Source organism: Procambarus clarkii, chromosome 39 (assembly GCF_040958095.1).
Source record: "Procambarus clarkii isolate CNS0578487 chromosome 39, FALCON_Pclarkii_2.0, whole genome shotgun sequence".
Taxonomy (NCBI): domain Eukaryota; kingdom Metazoa; phylum Arthropoda; class Malacostraca; order Decapoda; family Cambaridae; genus Procambarus; species Procambarus clarkii.
This window is the reverse complement of record NC_091188.1, coordinates 25,535,936-25,551,937: the sequence shown is the minus strand read 5'-3', so window position 1 is coordinate 25,551,937 and position 16,002 is coordinate 25,535,936. Positions and strand designations below refer to the sequence as shown.

General features: G+C 44.3%; 1 protein-coding gene across 1 annotated transcript in view; it reads right to left on the bottom strand.

Moving 5' to 3' along the window:
- Positions 1-430: 430 nt before the first annotated feature.
- LOC138372647 (collagen alpha-1(I) chain-like) overlaps positions 431-16,002 on the bottom strand; it is a 134,064-nt gene continuing 118,492 nt past the window's right edge. Inside the window, exons 4-6 of the mRNA XM_069338145.1 lie at positions 5,496-5,601; positions 2,687-2,872; positions 431-620 (exon numbers count right to left, since the gene is read on the bottom strand). Of these exons, the coding sequence (XP_069194246.1) occupies positions 431-620; positions 2,687-2,872; positions 5,496-5,601 (482 nt within the window). The remainder of the gene's footprint in view (positions 621-2,686; positions 2,873-5,495; positions 5,602-16,002) is intronic.

The window sequence follows — 16,002 nt, the reverse complement described above, 5'->3', positions numbered from 1 at the left end:
CTGTGTTACTGTTGCAGCGGTGTTACTGTTGCAGCTTTGTTACTGTTGCAGCTGTGTTTCTGGCGCAGCTGTGTTACTGTTGCAGCTGTGTTACCGATGCGTCTGTGTTACTGTTGCAGGTGCGTTACTGTAGCAGCTGTGTTATTGTTGGAAATGTGTTACTGTTTGAGCTTTGTTACTGTTGCAGGATTGTTTCTGTTGCAGCTATGTTACTTTTGCAGCTGTGTTACTGTTGCGGCTGTGTTACTGTTGCAGCTGTGTTACTGTTGCAGCTGTGTTACTGTTGCAGCTGTGTTTCTGGTGCAGCTGTGTTACTATTGCAGCTGTGTTACTGATGCATCTGTGTTACTGTTGCAGGTGTGTTACTGTAGCAGCTGTGTAATTGTTGCAGCCATATTATTTTTGGAGCTGTGTTACTGTTGGAGTTGTGTTACTGTTTGAGCTGTGTTACTGTTGCAGGATTGTTTCTGTTGAAGCTGTGTTGCTGTTGCAGCTGTGTTACTGTTGGAGCTGTGCTACTGTCGCAGGTGTAACACTGCTGGAGCTGTGTTACTGTTTTATCTGTGTTACTATTGCACCGGTGTTTCTGTTGATGCTGTGTTACTGTTGTAGCTGTTGTACTGTTGCAATTGTGTTACTGTTGGAGCTGTGTTACTATTGAAAGTGTTACTGGTGCAGGTCTGTTACTGTAGATACTGTTTCTGTTGCAGCTGTGTTACAGTTGCAGCTGTATTATTGTTGGAGGTGTGTTACTGTTGCAAGTGTGTTACTGTAGGAGCTGTGTTATTTGTTGAAGCTGTGTTACTGTTGCAGGTGTGTTACTGTTGAAGATGTATTACTGTTCGAGCTGTGTTACTGTTGCTGCTGTGTTACTGTTGCAGCGGTGTTACTGTTGCAGCTGTGTTACTTTTGCAACTGTGTTTCTGATGCAGCTGTGTTACTGTTTCAGCTGTGTTACTGATGCAGGTGTGTTACTGTAGAAGCTGTGTTATTGTTGCATCCGTATTACTTTTGGAGTTGTGTTACTGTTGCAGAATTGTTTCTGTTGCAGCTGTGTTACTGTTGGAGCTGAGCTACTGTTGCAGCTGTGCTACTGCTGAAGCTGTGTTACTGAAGCAGCTGTGTTATTGTTGCAGCGGTGTTACTGGTGCAGCGGTGTTATTTTTGCAGCTGTGTTACTGTTGGAGCTGTATTAATGTTGGAGCTGTGTTAATGTTGCAGCGGAGTTGCTGTTGCAGCTGTATTTCTGTTGGAGCTGTGTTACTGTTAGAGCTGTGTAGCTGTTGTAAGTGTGTTACTTTAGCAGCTGTGTTACCGGTGCAGCTGTGTTACTATTGCTACTGTTACTGTTGCAGCTGCGTTACTGATGCAAGTCCGTTACTGTTGCCGTTGTGTTACTGGTGCAGCTGTGTTTCTGTTGGAGCTGTGTTACTGTTGCCGCTGTGTTACTGGTGCAGCTGTGTTTCTGTTGGAGCTGTGTTACTGTTGCAGGTGTGTTACTGTTAAAGATGTGTTACTGTTGGAGCTGTAATACTGTTTCAGTTGTGTTACAGTTGCTATTGTGTTTCTGTTGCAGCTGTGGTACTGTTGCAGCTATGTTACGGCAGCAGCTGTGTTATTGCTGCAGCGGTGTTACTGTTGCAGCGGTGTTACTTTTGCTGCTGTGTTACTGTTGGAGCTGTGTTAATGTTGCTGCTGTGTTACTGTTGTAGATGTGTTACTGTTGCAGCTGTGTTACTGTTGCAGCTGTGTTACTTATGCAAGTGTGTTGCTGGTGCCGCTGTGTTACTGGATCAGCTGTATTACTGTTGATACTGTTACTGTTGCAGCTGTGCTACTGTTTCAGCTGTGTTACTGTTGCAGCTGTGTTACTGTTGCAAGTGTGTTACTGGTACTGGTTATTGCGTTACTAAATCAGCCGTATTACTGTTGCAGCTACGTTACTGAATCAGCCGTATTACTGTTGATACTGTTACTGTTGCAGCTGTGCTACTGTTGGAGCTGTGTTACTGTTGGAGCTGTTACTGTTGCAGGTGTTTTACTGTTGAAGATGTGTTACTGTTGCTACTGTTACTGTTGCAGCTGTGCTACTGTTGGAGCTGTGTTACTGTTGGAGCTGTCCTACTATTGAAGCGGTGTTAGTGTTAAAGGTGTGTTACTGTGGCAGGTGTGTTACTGTGGCAGTTGTGTTACTGTTTCAGCTGTGTTACTGTTGCAACGGTGTTACTGTTGCAGCTCTGTTACTGTTGCAGCTGTGTTTCTGGCGCAGCTGTGTTACTGTTGCAGCTGTGTTACCGATGCGTCTGTGTTACTGTTTCAGGTGCGTTACTGTAGCAGCTGTGTTATTGTTGGAAATGTGTTACTGTTTGAGCTTTGTTACTGTTGGAAATGTGTTACTGTTTGAGCTTTGTTACTGTTGCAGGATTGTTTCTGTTGCAGCTGTGTTACTGTTGCAGCTATGTTACTTTTGCAGCTGTGTTACTGTTGCGGCTGTGTTACTGTTGCAGCTGTGTTACTGTTGCAGCTGTGTTACTGTTGCAGCTGTGTTTCTGGTGCAGCTGTGTTACTATTGCAGCTGTGTTACTGATGCATCTGTGTTACTGTTGCAGGTGTGTTACTGTAGCAACTGTGTAATTGTTGCAGCCATATTACTTTTGGAGCTGTGTTACTGTGGGAGCTGTATTACTGTTTGAGCTGTGTTACTGTTGCAGGATTGTTTCTGTTGAAGCTGTGTTGCTGTCGCAGCTGTGTTACTGTTGGAGCTGTGCTACTGTCGCAGGTGTAACACTGCTGGAGCTGTGTTACTGTTTTATCTGTGTTACTGTTGCAGCGGTGTTTCTGTTGATGCTGTGTTACTGTTGTAGCTGTTGTACTGTTGGAATTGTGTTACTGTTGGAGCTGTGTTACTATTGAAAGTGTTACTGGTGCAGGTCTGTTACTGTAGATACTGATTCTGTTGCAGCTGTGTTACAGTTGCAGCTGTATTACTGTTGGAGGTGTGTTACTGTTGCAAGTGTGTTACTGATGCAGCTGTGTTACTGTTGGAGCTATGTTACTGTTGCAGCTGTGTTACTGTTGGAGCTGTGTTATTTGTTGAAGCTGTGTTACTGTTGCAGGTGTGTTACTGTTGAAGATGTATTACTGTTCGAGCTGTGTTACTGTTGCTGCTGTGTTACTGGTGCAGCAGTGGTACTGTTGCAGCTGTGTTACTGTTGCAGCAGTGTTACTGTTGCAGCTGTGTTACTTTTGCAACTGTGTTTCTGATGCAGTTGTGTTACTGTTTCAGCTGTGTTACTGATGCAGCTGTGTTACTGTAGAAGCTGTGTTATTGTTGCATCCTTATTACGTTTGGAGTTGTGTTACTGTTGCAGAATTGTTTCTGTTGCAGCTGTGTTACTGTTGGAGCTGAGCTACTGTTGCAGCTTTGCTACTGCTGAAGCTGTGTTACTGAAGCAGCTGTGTTATTGTTGCAGCGGTGTTACTGGTGCAGCGGTGTTATTTTTGCAGCTGTGTTACTGTTGGTGCTGTGTTAATGTTGGAGCTGTGTTAATGTTGCAGCGGAGTTACTGTTGCAGCTGTGTTTCTGTTGGAGCTGTGTTACTGTTAGAGCTGTGTAGCTGTTGTAAGTGTGTTACTTTAGCTGCTGTGTTACCGGTGCAGCTGATTTACTATTGCTACTGTTACTGTTGCAGCTGCGTTACTGATACAAGTCCGTTACTGTTGCCGTTGTGTTACTGGTGCAGCTGTGTTTCTGTTGGAGCTGTGTTACTGTTGCCGCTGTGTTACTGGTGCAGCTGTGTTTCTGTTGGAGCTGTGTTACTGTTGCAGGTGTGTTACTGTTAAAGATGTGTTACTGTTGGAGCTGTAATACTGTTTCAGTTGTGTTACAGTTGCTATTGTGTTACTGTTGCAGCTATGTTACAGCAGCAGCTGTGTTATTGTTGCAGCGGTGTTACTGTTGCAGCGGTGTTACTTTTGCTGCTGTGTTACTGTTGGAGCTGTGTTAATGTTGCTGCTGTGTTACTGTTGTAGATGTGTTACTGTTGCAGCTGTGTTACTTATGCAAGTGTGTTGCTGGTGCAGCTGTGTTACTGGATCAGCTGTATTACTGTTGATACTGTTACTGTTGCAGCTGTGCTACTGTTTCAGCTGTGTTACTGTTGCAGCTGAGTTACTGTTGCAAGAGTGTTACTGTTTCAGCTGTGTTACTTTTGCAAGTGTGTTACTAGTGCAGCTGTGTTATTGTTGCAGCTGTGTTACTGTTGCAAGTGTGTTACTGGTACTGGTTATTGTGTTACTGAATCAGCCGTATTACTGTTGCAGCTGCGTTACTGAATCAGCCGTATTACTGTTGATACTGTTACTGTTGCAGCTGTGCTACTGTTGGAGCTGTGTTACTGTTGGAGCTGTTACTGTTGCAGGTGTTTTACTGTTGAAGATGTGTTACTGTTGGAGCTGTGTTACTGTTTCAGCTGTGTTACTATTGTGCCTGTGTTACTGTTACAGCTGTGTTACTGTTGCAGCTGTGTTACTGATACATCTGTGTTATTGTTGCAACCGAGTTAATTTTGGAGCTGTGTTACTGTAGCAGAATTGTTTCTGTTGCAACTCTGTTACTTGATCAGCTGTGTTACTGCTGGAGCTGTGCTACTGTTGCAGCTGTGTTATTGCTGGAGCTGTGTTACTGTTTCAGCTGTGTTATTGTTGCAGCGGTGTTACTGGTGAAGCGATGTTACTTTTGCAGCTGTGTTACTGTTGGAGTTGTGTTAATGTTGCAGCGGTGTTACTGTTGCAGCTTTGTTACTGTTGCAGCTGTGTTACTGGTGCAGCTGTGTTACTGTTGGAGCTGTTACTGTCGCAGCTTTGTTTTTGTTGGAGCTGTGTTACTGTTGAAGCTGTGTTCCTGTTGCAGGTGTGTTACTGTTGCAGATATGTTACTGTTGGAGCTGTAATACTGTTTTAGCTGTATTACTGTTGCAGCTGTGGTACTGTTGCAGCTGTGTTACTGTTGCAGGTGTGGTACTGTTGCAGCTGTATTACTATTGGAGTTGTGTTACTGTTGCAGCTTTGTTACTGTTTGAGCTGTGTTACTGTTGCGGCGATGTTACTGTTGCAGCTTTTACTGTTGCTGCTGTGTTACTGTTGGAGCTGTGTTACTGGTGCAGCTATGATACTGTTGCTGCTGTTACTATTGCAGCTGTGTTACAGATGGAGCTGTGATACTGTTACAGCAGTATTAGTGTTTCAGCTGTTTTTCTGTTGCAGCTGTTTTACTGTTCCAAAAGTGTTACTGTTGCAGCTGTGTTACTGTAGCAGCTGTGTTACTGTTGCAGCTGTGGTACTGCTGGACCAGTGTTACTTTTGGAGCTGTGGTACTGCTGGACCAGTGTTACTGTTGGAGCTGTTTTACAGTTGCAGCTGTGTTACTGTAGAAGCTGTGTTATTGTTGCAGCGGTGTCACTGCTACAGCGGCGTTACTTTTCCAGCTGTGTTACAGTTGCGGCTGTGTAACTGTTGCAGCTGTTACTGCTGCAGCTGTTACTGTTGGAGCTGTTTTACTGTTGTAGCTGTTGTACTGTTGGAATTGTGTTACTGTTGGAGCTGTGTTAGTATTGAAAGTGTTACTGGTGCAGGTCTGTTACTGTAGATACTGATTCTGTTGCAGCTGTGTTACAGTTGCAGCTGTATTACTGTTGGAGGTGTGTTACTGTTGCAAGTGTGTTACTGATGCAGCTGTGTTACTGTTGGAGCTATGTTACTGTTGCAGCTGTGTTACTGTAGGAGCTGTGTTATTTGTTGAAGCTGTGTTACTGTTGCAGGTGTGTTACTGTTGAAGATGTATTACTGTTCGAGCTGTGTTACTGTTGCTGCTGTGTTACTGGTGCAGCAGTGGTACTGTTGCAGCTGTGTTACTGTTGCAGCGGTGTTACTGTTGCAGCTGTGTTACTTTTGCAACTGTGTTTCTGATGCAGTTGTGTTACTGTTTCAGCTGTGTTACTGATGCAGCTGTGTTACTGTAGAAGCTGTGTTATTGTTGCATCCTTATTACGTTTGGAGTTGTGTTACTGTTGCAGAATTGTTTCTGTTGCAGCTGTGTTATTGTTGGAGCTGAGCTACTGTTGCAGCTTTGCTACTGCTGAAGCTGTGTTACTGAAGCAGCTGTGTTATTGTTGCAGCGGTGTTACTGGTGCAGCGGTGTTATTTTTGCAGCTGTGTTACTGTTGGAGCTGTGTTAATGTTGGAGCTGTGTTAATGTTGCAGCGGAGTTACTGTTGCAGCTGTGTTTCTGTTGGAGCTGTGTTACTGTTAGAGCTGTGTAGCTGTTGTAAGTGTGTTACTTTAGCTGCTGTGTTACCGGTGCAGCTGTGTTACTATTGCTACTGTTACTGTTGCAGCTGCGTTACTGATACAAGTCCGTTACTGTTGCCGTTGTGTTACTGGTGCAGCTGTGTTTCTGTTGGAGCTGTGTTACTGTTGCCGCTGTGTTACTGGTGCAGCTGTGTTTCTGTTGGAGCTGTGTTACTGTTGCAGGTGTGTTACTGTTAAAGATGTGTTACTGTTGGAGCTGTAATACTGTTTCAGTTGTGTTACAGTTGCTATTGTGTTACTGTTGCAGCTATGTTACAGCAGAAGCTGTGTTATTGTTGCAGCGGTGTTACTGTTGCAGCGGTGTTAGTTTTGCTGCTGTGTTACTGTTGGAGCTGTGTTAATGTTGCTGCTGTGTTACTGTTGTAGATGTGTTACTGTTGCAGCTGTGTTACTTATGCAAGTGTGTTGCTGGTGCAGCTGTGTTACTGGATCAGCTGTATTACTGTTGATACTGTTACTGTTGCAGCTGTGCTACTGTTTCAGCTGTGTTACTGTTGCAGCTGAGTTACTGTTGCAAGAGTGTTACTGTTTCAGCTGTGTTACTTTTGCAAGTGTGTTACTAGTGCAGCTGTGTTATTGTTGCAGCTGTGTTACTGTTGCAAGTGTGTTACTGGTACTGGTTATTGTGTTACTGAATCAGCCGTATTACTGTTGCAGCTGCGTTACTGAATCAGCCGTATTACTGTTGATACTGTTACTGTTGCAGCTGTGCTACTGTTGGAGCTGTGTTACTGTTGGAGCGGTGCTACTATTGCAGCTGTGTTACTGCTGGATCTGTGTTACTGTTGCATCTGTGTTACTGTTGCAGCGGTGTTACTGTTGCTGCTGTGTTTCTGTTGCAGCTGTGGTACTGTTGCAGCTGTTACTGTTCGATCTGTGTTACTGTTGCAGCTGTATTAATGTAGAAGCTTTGTTACTGTTGCAACCGTATTACTGATGCAGCTGTGTTACTGTTGTAGCTGTGTTACTGTTGTAGCTGTGTTACTGTTCAGCTGTGATACTGTTGCATCTGTGTTACTGTTGCAACTGTGTTACTGTTGCAGCTGTATTACTGTTGAGCTGTGTTACTGATGCAGCTGTGTTACTGCTGTAGCTGTGTTACTGTTGTAGCTGTGTTACTGTTCAGCTGTGTTACTGTTGCAGCTGTGATACTGTTGCAGCTGTGTTACTTTTGGAGCTGTGTTACTGGTGCAGCTGTTTTACTGTTGCAGGTGTGTTACTGTTGCAGATGTGTTACTGCTGGAGCTGTGTTACTGTTGCAGATGTGTTATTGTTGGAGCTGTGTTACTGTTGCAGATGTGTTACTGCTGCAGTTGTGTTACTGTTGCAGCTGTGCTACTGTTGCAGCGATGTTACTGTTGCTGCTGTGTTACTGTTGCAGCTGTGGTACTGTTGCAGCGGTGTTAATGTTGCAGCGGTGTTACTGTTACAGCTGTGTTATTGTTGCAACCGTATTACTGTTGGAGCTGTGTTACTGTTCAGCTGCGTTACTTTTGCTGCTGTGTTACTGTTGGAGCTGAGTTACTGTTGGAGCTGTGTTACTGTTGCAAATGAGTTACTGTTGCAGCTGAGTTACTGGTGCAGCTGTGTTACTGTTGCAGCTGTGTTACTGGTGCAGCTATGATACTGTTGCTGGTGTTACTATTGCAGCTGTGTTAAAGATGGAACTGTGATACTGTTGCAGCATTGTTCCCGTTTCAGTTCTGTTTCTGTTGCAGCTGTGTTACTGTTGCAGCTGCGGTACTGCTGGAGCAGTGCTACTATTGGAGCTGTGTTTCTGTTGCAGCTGTGTTACTGTAGCACCTGTGTTATTGTTGCAGCGATATTACTGCTGCAGCGGTGGTACTTTTTCAGCTGTGTTACTGTTGGAGCTGTATTATTGTTGCATCTGTGTTACTGTTGGAACTGTGTTACTATTGCAGCTGTGTTACTGTAGCAGCTGTGTTTATTGCTGCAGCGGTGTTACTGCTGCAGCGGCGTTACTTTTGCAGCTGTGTTACTGTTGGAGCTGTATTATTGTTGCGGCTGTGTTACTATTGGAGCTGTGTTACTATTGGATCTGTGTTACTGTTGAGGCTGTGTTACTGATGCAGATGTGTTACTGTAGCAGCTGTGTTATTGTTGCAGCAGTGTTACTGTTGCAGCGGTATTACTGTTGCAGCTGTGTTACTGTTGGAGCTGAGATACTGTTGGAGCTGTGTTACTGTTGCAAGTGTAAAACTGTTACAGCGGCGTTACTGGTGCAGCGGTGTTAACGTTGCTACTGCTACTGTTGCAGCTTTGTAACTGTTGCAGCTGTGTTACTGATAAGCTGTGATGCTGGTGCATTTGTTTCTTGTTGGAGCTGTTGCTGTTGCAATTTGTGTTACTGTTGGAGCTGTGTTATTGTTGCAGATGTTACACATCTGCAACAATAACACAGCTGTTGCAGATTTGTTACTCTTGGAGCAGTGTTACTTTTACAGCTGTGTTACTACTGGAGCTGTCTTAATGTTTAAGCTGTGTTACTGTTGCAGCTGTTACTGTTGGAGCTGTTTTACTGTTGGAGCTGTTACTGTTGCAGCGGTGTTACTGTTGCTACCGTATTACTGTTCAGCTGTGTTACTGTTGCTGCTGTGTTACTGTTGGAGCTGTTACTGTTGGAGCGGTGTTACTGTTCCAGCTCTGTTACTGGTGCAGATGTGTTACTGTTGCAGCTGTGTTACTGTTGATCTGTGCTACTGTTGCAAGTGTATTACTGTTGCAGCTGTGTTACTGGTGCAGCTGTTTTACTGTTGGAGCTGTTACTGTTGCAGCTGTGTTACTGGTGCAGCTGTTTTACTTTTGGGGCTGTTATTGTTGCAGCTGTGTTACTGCTGCTGCTGTATTATTCTTGGAGCTGTTTTGCGGTTGAATCTGTTTTACTGTTGCAGGTGTGTTACTGTTGCAGATGTGTTACTGTTGGAGCTGTGTTACTGTTGCAGCTGTGTTACTGTTGCAGCTGTGTTATTGTTGCAGCGGTGTTACTGCTGCAGCGGCGTTACTTTTGCTGCTGTGTTACTGTTGGAGCGGTTTTAATGTTGCAGCTATGATACTGTTGCAGCTGTGTTACTGATGCAGCTGTGTAACTCTAGCAGCTATGTTATTGTTGCAGCAGTGTTACTGTTGCAGCTTTGTTACTGTTGCAGCTGTGTTACTGTTGAGCTGTGTTACTGTTGAAGCTGTTTTACCAGTGCAGTTGTTATACTGTTGGAGCTCTTATTGTTGCAACTTGTGTTACTGTTGCAGCTGTGTTATTGTTGTAGATGTGTAACTGTTGCAGATGTGTTACTGTTGTAGCTGTGTTACTGTTGCAGATGTGTTACTGTTGGAGCTGTGTTACTGTTGCAGCTGTTACTGTTGGAGCTGTGTTACTTTTGGAGCTGTTACTGTTGCAGCTGTGTTACTGTTGCAACCGTATTACTGTTGGAGCTGTGTTACTGTTGTAGCTGTGTTACTGTTCATCTGTGTTACTATTGCTGCTGTGTTACTGTTGGAGCTGAGTTACTGTTGAATCTGTGTTACTGTTGCAGCTGTGTTACTGTTGCAGCTTTGTTACTGTTGAGCTGTGTTACTGTTGCAAGTGTATTACTGTTGCAGCTGTGTTACTGGTGCAGCTGTTTTACTGTTGGAGCTGTTTCTGTTTAAGCTGTGTTACTGGTGCAGCTGTTTTACTGTTGAAGCTGTTTCTGTTTAAGCTGTGTTACTACTGGAGCTGTGTTAATGTTGAAGCTGTATTACTGTTGCAAGTGTGTTACTGTTGCCGCTGTGTAACTGTTGCAGCTGTGTTACTGTTGCAGTTGTGTTACTGTTGCATCTGTGTTACTGTTGGAGCTGTGTTAATGTTGCAGCATGTGTTTCTGTGAGAGCTGTGTTACTGTGGGAGCTGGGTTACTGTTGCAGTTGTGTTACTGGTGCAGCGGTTTTACTGTTGCTACTGCTACTGTTGCAGCTTTGTTACTTTTGCATCTGGGTTACTGTTGCAGCTGTGTTATTGTTGCAGATGTGTATTTGTTGCAGATGTGTTACTGTTGCAGCTGTGTTATTGTTGCAGATGTGTATTTGTTGCAGATGTGTTACAGTTGGAGCTGTGTTACTGTTACAATTGTCTTACAGCTGAAGCTGTGTTATTGTTGAAGCTGTGCTACTGTACTGCTGTTACTGTTGCAGGTGTGTTACTGTAGCAGCTGTGTTTTTGTTGCAGCGGTGTTGCTGTTGCAGCGGTGTTACTTTTGCAGCTGTGTTACTGATGGAGCTATGTCCCTGTTGCAAGTGTTTTTCTGTTGCTTCTGTGTTACTGGTGCAACTGTGTTACTGTTGCTACTGCTACTGTTGCAGCTGTGATACTGTTGCAAGTGTGTTATTGTTGCAGCTGTGTTACTGGTGCAGCTGTCTTACTGTTGGAGCTGTTACTGTTGCAGCTGTGTTACTCTTGGAGCTGTGTTGCTTTTGAATCTGTGTTACTCTTGCAGGTGTGTTACTGATGCAACTGTGTTGCTGTTGGAGCTGTGTTACTGTTGCAGTTGTGTTACTTATGCAGCTGTGCTACTGTTGCAGCTGTGTTACTGTTGGAGCGGTGCTACTATTGCAGCTGTGTTACTGCTGGATCTGTGTTACTGTTGCATCTGTGTTACTGTTGCAGCGGTGTTACTGTTGCTGCTGTGTTACTGTTGCAGCTGTGGTACTGTTGCAGCTGTTACTGTTCGATCTGTGTTACTGTTGCAGCTGTATTAATGTAGAAGCTTTGTTACTGTTGCAACCGTATTACTGATGCAGCTGTGTTACTGTTGTAGCTGTGTTACTGTTGTAGCTGTGTTACTGTTCAGCTGTGATACTGTTGCAGCTGTGTTACTGTTGCAACTGTGTTACTGTTGCAGCTGTATTACTGTTGAGCTGTGTTACTGATGCAGCTGTGTTACTGCTGTAGCTGTGTTACTGTTGTAGCTGTGTTACTGTTCAGCTGTGTTACTGTTGCAGCTGTGATACTGTTGCAGCTGTGTTACTTTTGGAGCTGTGTTACTGGTGCAGCTGTTTTACTGTTGCAGGTGTGTTACTGTTGCAGATGTGTTACTGCTGGAGCTGTGTTACTGTTGCAGATGTGTTATTGTTGGAGCTGTGTTACTGTTGCAGATGTGTTACTGCTGCAGTTGTGTTACTGTTGCAGCTGTGCTACTGTTGCAGCGATGTTACTGTTGCTGCTGTGTTACTGTTGCAGCTGTGGTACTGTTGCAGCGCTGTTAATGTTGCAGCGGTGTTACTGTTACAGCTGTGTTATTGTTGCAACCGTATTACTGTTGGAGCTGTGTTACTGTTCAGCTGCGTTACTTTTGCTGCTGTGTTACTGTTGGAGCTGAGTTACTGTTGGAGCTGTGTTACTGTTGCAAATGAGTTACTGTTGCAGCTGAGTTACTGGTGCAGCTGTGTTACTGTTGCAGCTGTGTTACTGGTGCAGCTATGATACTGTTGCTGGTGTTACTATTGCAGCTGTGTTAAAGATGGAACTGTGATACTGTTGCAGCATTGTTCCCGTTTCAGTTCTGTTTCTGTTGCAGCTGTGTTACTGTTGCAGCTGCGGTACTGCTGGAGCAGTGCTACTATTGGAGCTGTGTTTCTGTTGCAGCTGTGTTACTGTAGCACCTGTGTTATTGTTGCAGCGATATTACTGCTGCAGCGGTGGTACTTTTTCAGCTGTGTTACTGTTGGAGCTGTATTATTGTTGCATCTGTGTTACTGTTGGAACTGTGTTACTATTGCAGCTGTGTTACTGTAGCAGCTGTGTTTATTGCTGCAGCGGTGTTACTGCTGCAGCGGCGTTACTTTTGCAGCTGTGTTACTGTTGGAGCTGTATTATTGTTGCGGCTGTGTTACTATTGGAGCTGTGTTACTATTGGATCTGTGTTACTGTTGAGGCTGTGTTACTGATGCAGATGTGTTACTGTAGCAGCTGTGTTATTGTTGCAGCAGTGTTACTGTTGCAGCGGTATTACTGTTGCAGCTGTGTTACTGTTGGAGCTGAGATACTGTTGGAGCTGTGTTACTGTTGCAAGTGTAAAACTGTTACAGCGGCGTTACTGGTGCAGCGGTGTTAACGTTGCTACTGCTACTGTTGCAGCTTTGTAACTGTTGCAGCTGTGTTACTGATAAGCTGTGATGCTGGTGCATTTGTTTCTTGTTGGAGCTGTTGCTGTTGCAATTTGTGTTACTGTTGGAGCTGTGTTATTGTTGCAGATGTTACACATCTGCAACAATAACACAGCTGTTGCAGATTTGTTACTCTTGGAGCAGTGTTACTTTTACAGCTGTGTTACTACTGGAGCTGTCTTAATGTTTAAGCTGTGTTACTGTTGCAGCTGTTACTGTTGGAGCTGTTTTACTGTTGGAGCTGTTACTGTTGCAGCGGTGTTACTGTTGCTACCGTATTACTGTTCAGCTGTGTTACTGTTGCTGCTGTGTTACTGTTGGAGCTGTTACTGTTGGAGCTGTGTTACTGTTCCAGCTCTGTTACTGGTGCAGATGTGTTACTGTTGCAGCTGTGTTACTGTTGATCTGTGCTACTGTTGCAAGTGTATTACTGTTGCAGCTGTGTTACTGGTGCAGCTGTTTTACTGTTGGAGCTGTTACTGTTGCAGCTGTGTTACTGGTGCAGCTGTTTTACTTTTGGGGCTGTTATTGTTGCAGCTGTGTTACTGCTGCTGCTGTATTATTCTTGGAGCTGTTTTGCGGTTGAATCTGTTTTACTGTTGCAGGTGTGTTACTGTTGCAGATGTGTTACTGTTGGAGCTGTGTTACTGTTGCAGCTGTGTTACTGTTGCAGCTGTGTTATTGTTGCAGCGGTGTTACTGCTGCAGCGGCGTTACTTTTGCTGCTGTGTTACTGTTGGAGCGGTTTTAACGTTGCAGCTATGATACTGTTGCAGCTGTGTTACTGATGCAGCTGTGTAACTCTAGCAGCTATGTTATTGTTGCAGCAGTGTTACTGTTGCAGCTTTGTTACTGTTGCAGCTGTGTTACTGTTGAGCTGTGTTACTGTTGAAGCTGTTTTACCAGTGCAGTTGTTATACTGTTGGAGCTCTTATTGTTGCAACTTGTGTTACTGTTGCAGCTGTGTTATTGTTGTAGATGTGTAACTGTTGCAGATGTGTTACTGTTGTAGCTGTGTTACTGTTGCAGATGTGTTACTGTTGGAGCTGTGTTACTGTTGCAGCTGTTACTGTTGGAGCTGTGTTACTTTTGGAGCTGTTACTGTTGCAGCTGTGTTACTGTTGCAACCGTATTACTGTTGGAGCTGTGTTACTGTTGTAGCTGTGTTACTGTTCATCTGTGTTACTATTGCTGCTGTGTTACTGTTGGAGCTGAGTTACTGTTGAATCTGTGTTACTGTTGCAGCTGTGTTACTGTTGCAGCTTTGTTACTGTTGAGCTGTGTTACTGTTGCAAGTGTATTACTGTTGCAGCTGTGTTACTGGTGTAGCTGTTTTACTGTTGGAGCTGTTTCTGTTTAAGCTGTGTTACTGGTGCAGCTGTTTTACTGTTGAAGCTGTTTCTGTTTAAGCTGTGTTACTACTGGAGCTGTGTTAATGTTGAAGCTGTATTACTGTTGCAAGTGTGTTACTGTTGCCGCTGTGTAACTGTTGCAGCTGTGTTACTGTTGCAGTTGTGTTACTGTTGCATCTGTGTTACTGTTGGAGCTGTGTTAATGTTGCAGCATGTGTTTCTGTGAGAGCTGTGTTACTGTGGGAGCTGGGTTACTGTTGCAGTTGTGTTACTGGTGCAGCGGTTTTACTGTTGCTACTGCTACTGTTGCAGCTTTGTTACTTTTGCATCTGGGTTACTGTTGCAGCTGTGTTATTGTTGCAGATGTGTATTTGTTGCAGATGTGTTACTGTTGCAGCTGTGTTATTGTTGCAGATGTGTATTTGTTGCAGATGTGTTACAGTTGGAGCTGTGTTACTGTTACAATTGTCTTACAGCTGAAGCTGTGTTATTGTTGAAGCTGTGCTACTGTACTGCTGTTACTGTTGCAGGTGTGTTACTGTAGCAGCTGTGTTTTTGTTGCAGCGGTGTTGCTGTTGCAGCGGTGTTACTTTTGCAGCTGTGTTACTGATGGAGCTATGTCCCTGTTGCAAGTGTTTTTCTGTTGCTTCTGTGTTACTGGTGCAACTGTGTTACTGTTGCTACTGCTACTGTTGCAGCTGTGATACTGTTGCAAGTGTGTTATTGTTGCAGCTGTGTTACTGGTGCAGCTGTCTTACTGTTGGAGCTGTTACTGTTGCAGCTGTGTTACTCTTGGAGCTGTGTTGCTTTTGAATCTGTGTTACTCTTGCAGGTGTGTTACTGATGCAACTGTGTTGCTGTTGGAGCTGTGTTACTGTTGCAGTTGTGTTACTTATGCAGCTGTGCTACTGTTGCAGCTGTGTTACTGTTGGAGCGGTGCTACTATTGCAGCTGTGTTACTGCTGGATCTGTGTTACTGTTGCATCTGTGTTACTGTTGCAGCGGTGTTACTGTTGCTGCTGTGTTACTGTTGCAGCTGTGGTACTGTTGCTGCTGTTACTGTTCGATCTGTGTTACTGTTGCAGCTGTATTAATGTAGAAGCTTTGTTACTGTTGCAACCGTATTACTGATGCAGCTGTGTTACTGTTGTAGCTGTGTTACTGTTGTAGCTGTGTTACTGTTCAGCTGTGATACTGTTGCATCTGTGTTACTGTTGCAACTGTGTTACTGTTGCAGCTGTATTACTGTTGAGCTGTGTTACTGATGCAGCTGTGTTACTGCTGTAGCTGTGTTACTGTTGTAGCTGTGTTACTGTTCAGCTGTGTTACTGTTGCAGCTGTGATACTGTTGCAGCTGTGTTACTTTTGGAGCTGTGTTACTGGTGCAGCTGTTTTACTGTTGCAGGTGTGTTACTGTTGCAGATGTGTTATTGTTGGAGCTGTGTTACTGTTGCAGATGTGTTACTGCTGCAGTTGTGTTACTGTTGCAGCTGTGCTACTGTTGCAGCGATGTTACTGTTGCTGCTGTGTTACTGTTGCAGCTGTGGTACTGTTGCAGCGCTGTTAATGTTGCAGCGGTGTTACTGTTACAGCTGTGTTATTGTTGCAACCGTATTACTGTTGGAGCTGTGTTACTGTTCAGCTGCGTTACTTTTGCTGCTGTGTTACTGTTGGAGCTGAGTTACTGTTGGAGCTGTGTTACTGTTGCAAATGAGTTACTGTTGCAGCTGAGTTACTGGTGCAGCTGTGTTACTGTTGCAGCAGTGTTTTTTGCAGCTGTATTACTGTTGAGCTGTGTTACTGTTGCAAGTGTATTACTGTTGAGCTGTGTTACTGTTGCAAGTGTATTACTGTTGAGCTGTGTTACTGTTGCAAGTGTATTACTGTTGAGCTGTGTTACTGTTGCAAGTGTATTACTGTTGCAGCTGGTTCTGTTGCAGAAACAGTTCCAGCATGAAACACCTGCACACAGTTCCAGCATGAAACACCTGCACACAGTTCCAGCATGAAACACCTGCACACAGTTTCAGCATGAATCACCTGCACACAGTTCCAGCATGAAACACCTGCACACAGTTTCAGCATGAAACACCTGCACACAGTTCCAGCATGAAACACCTGCA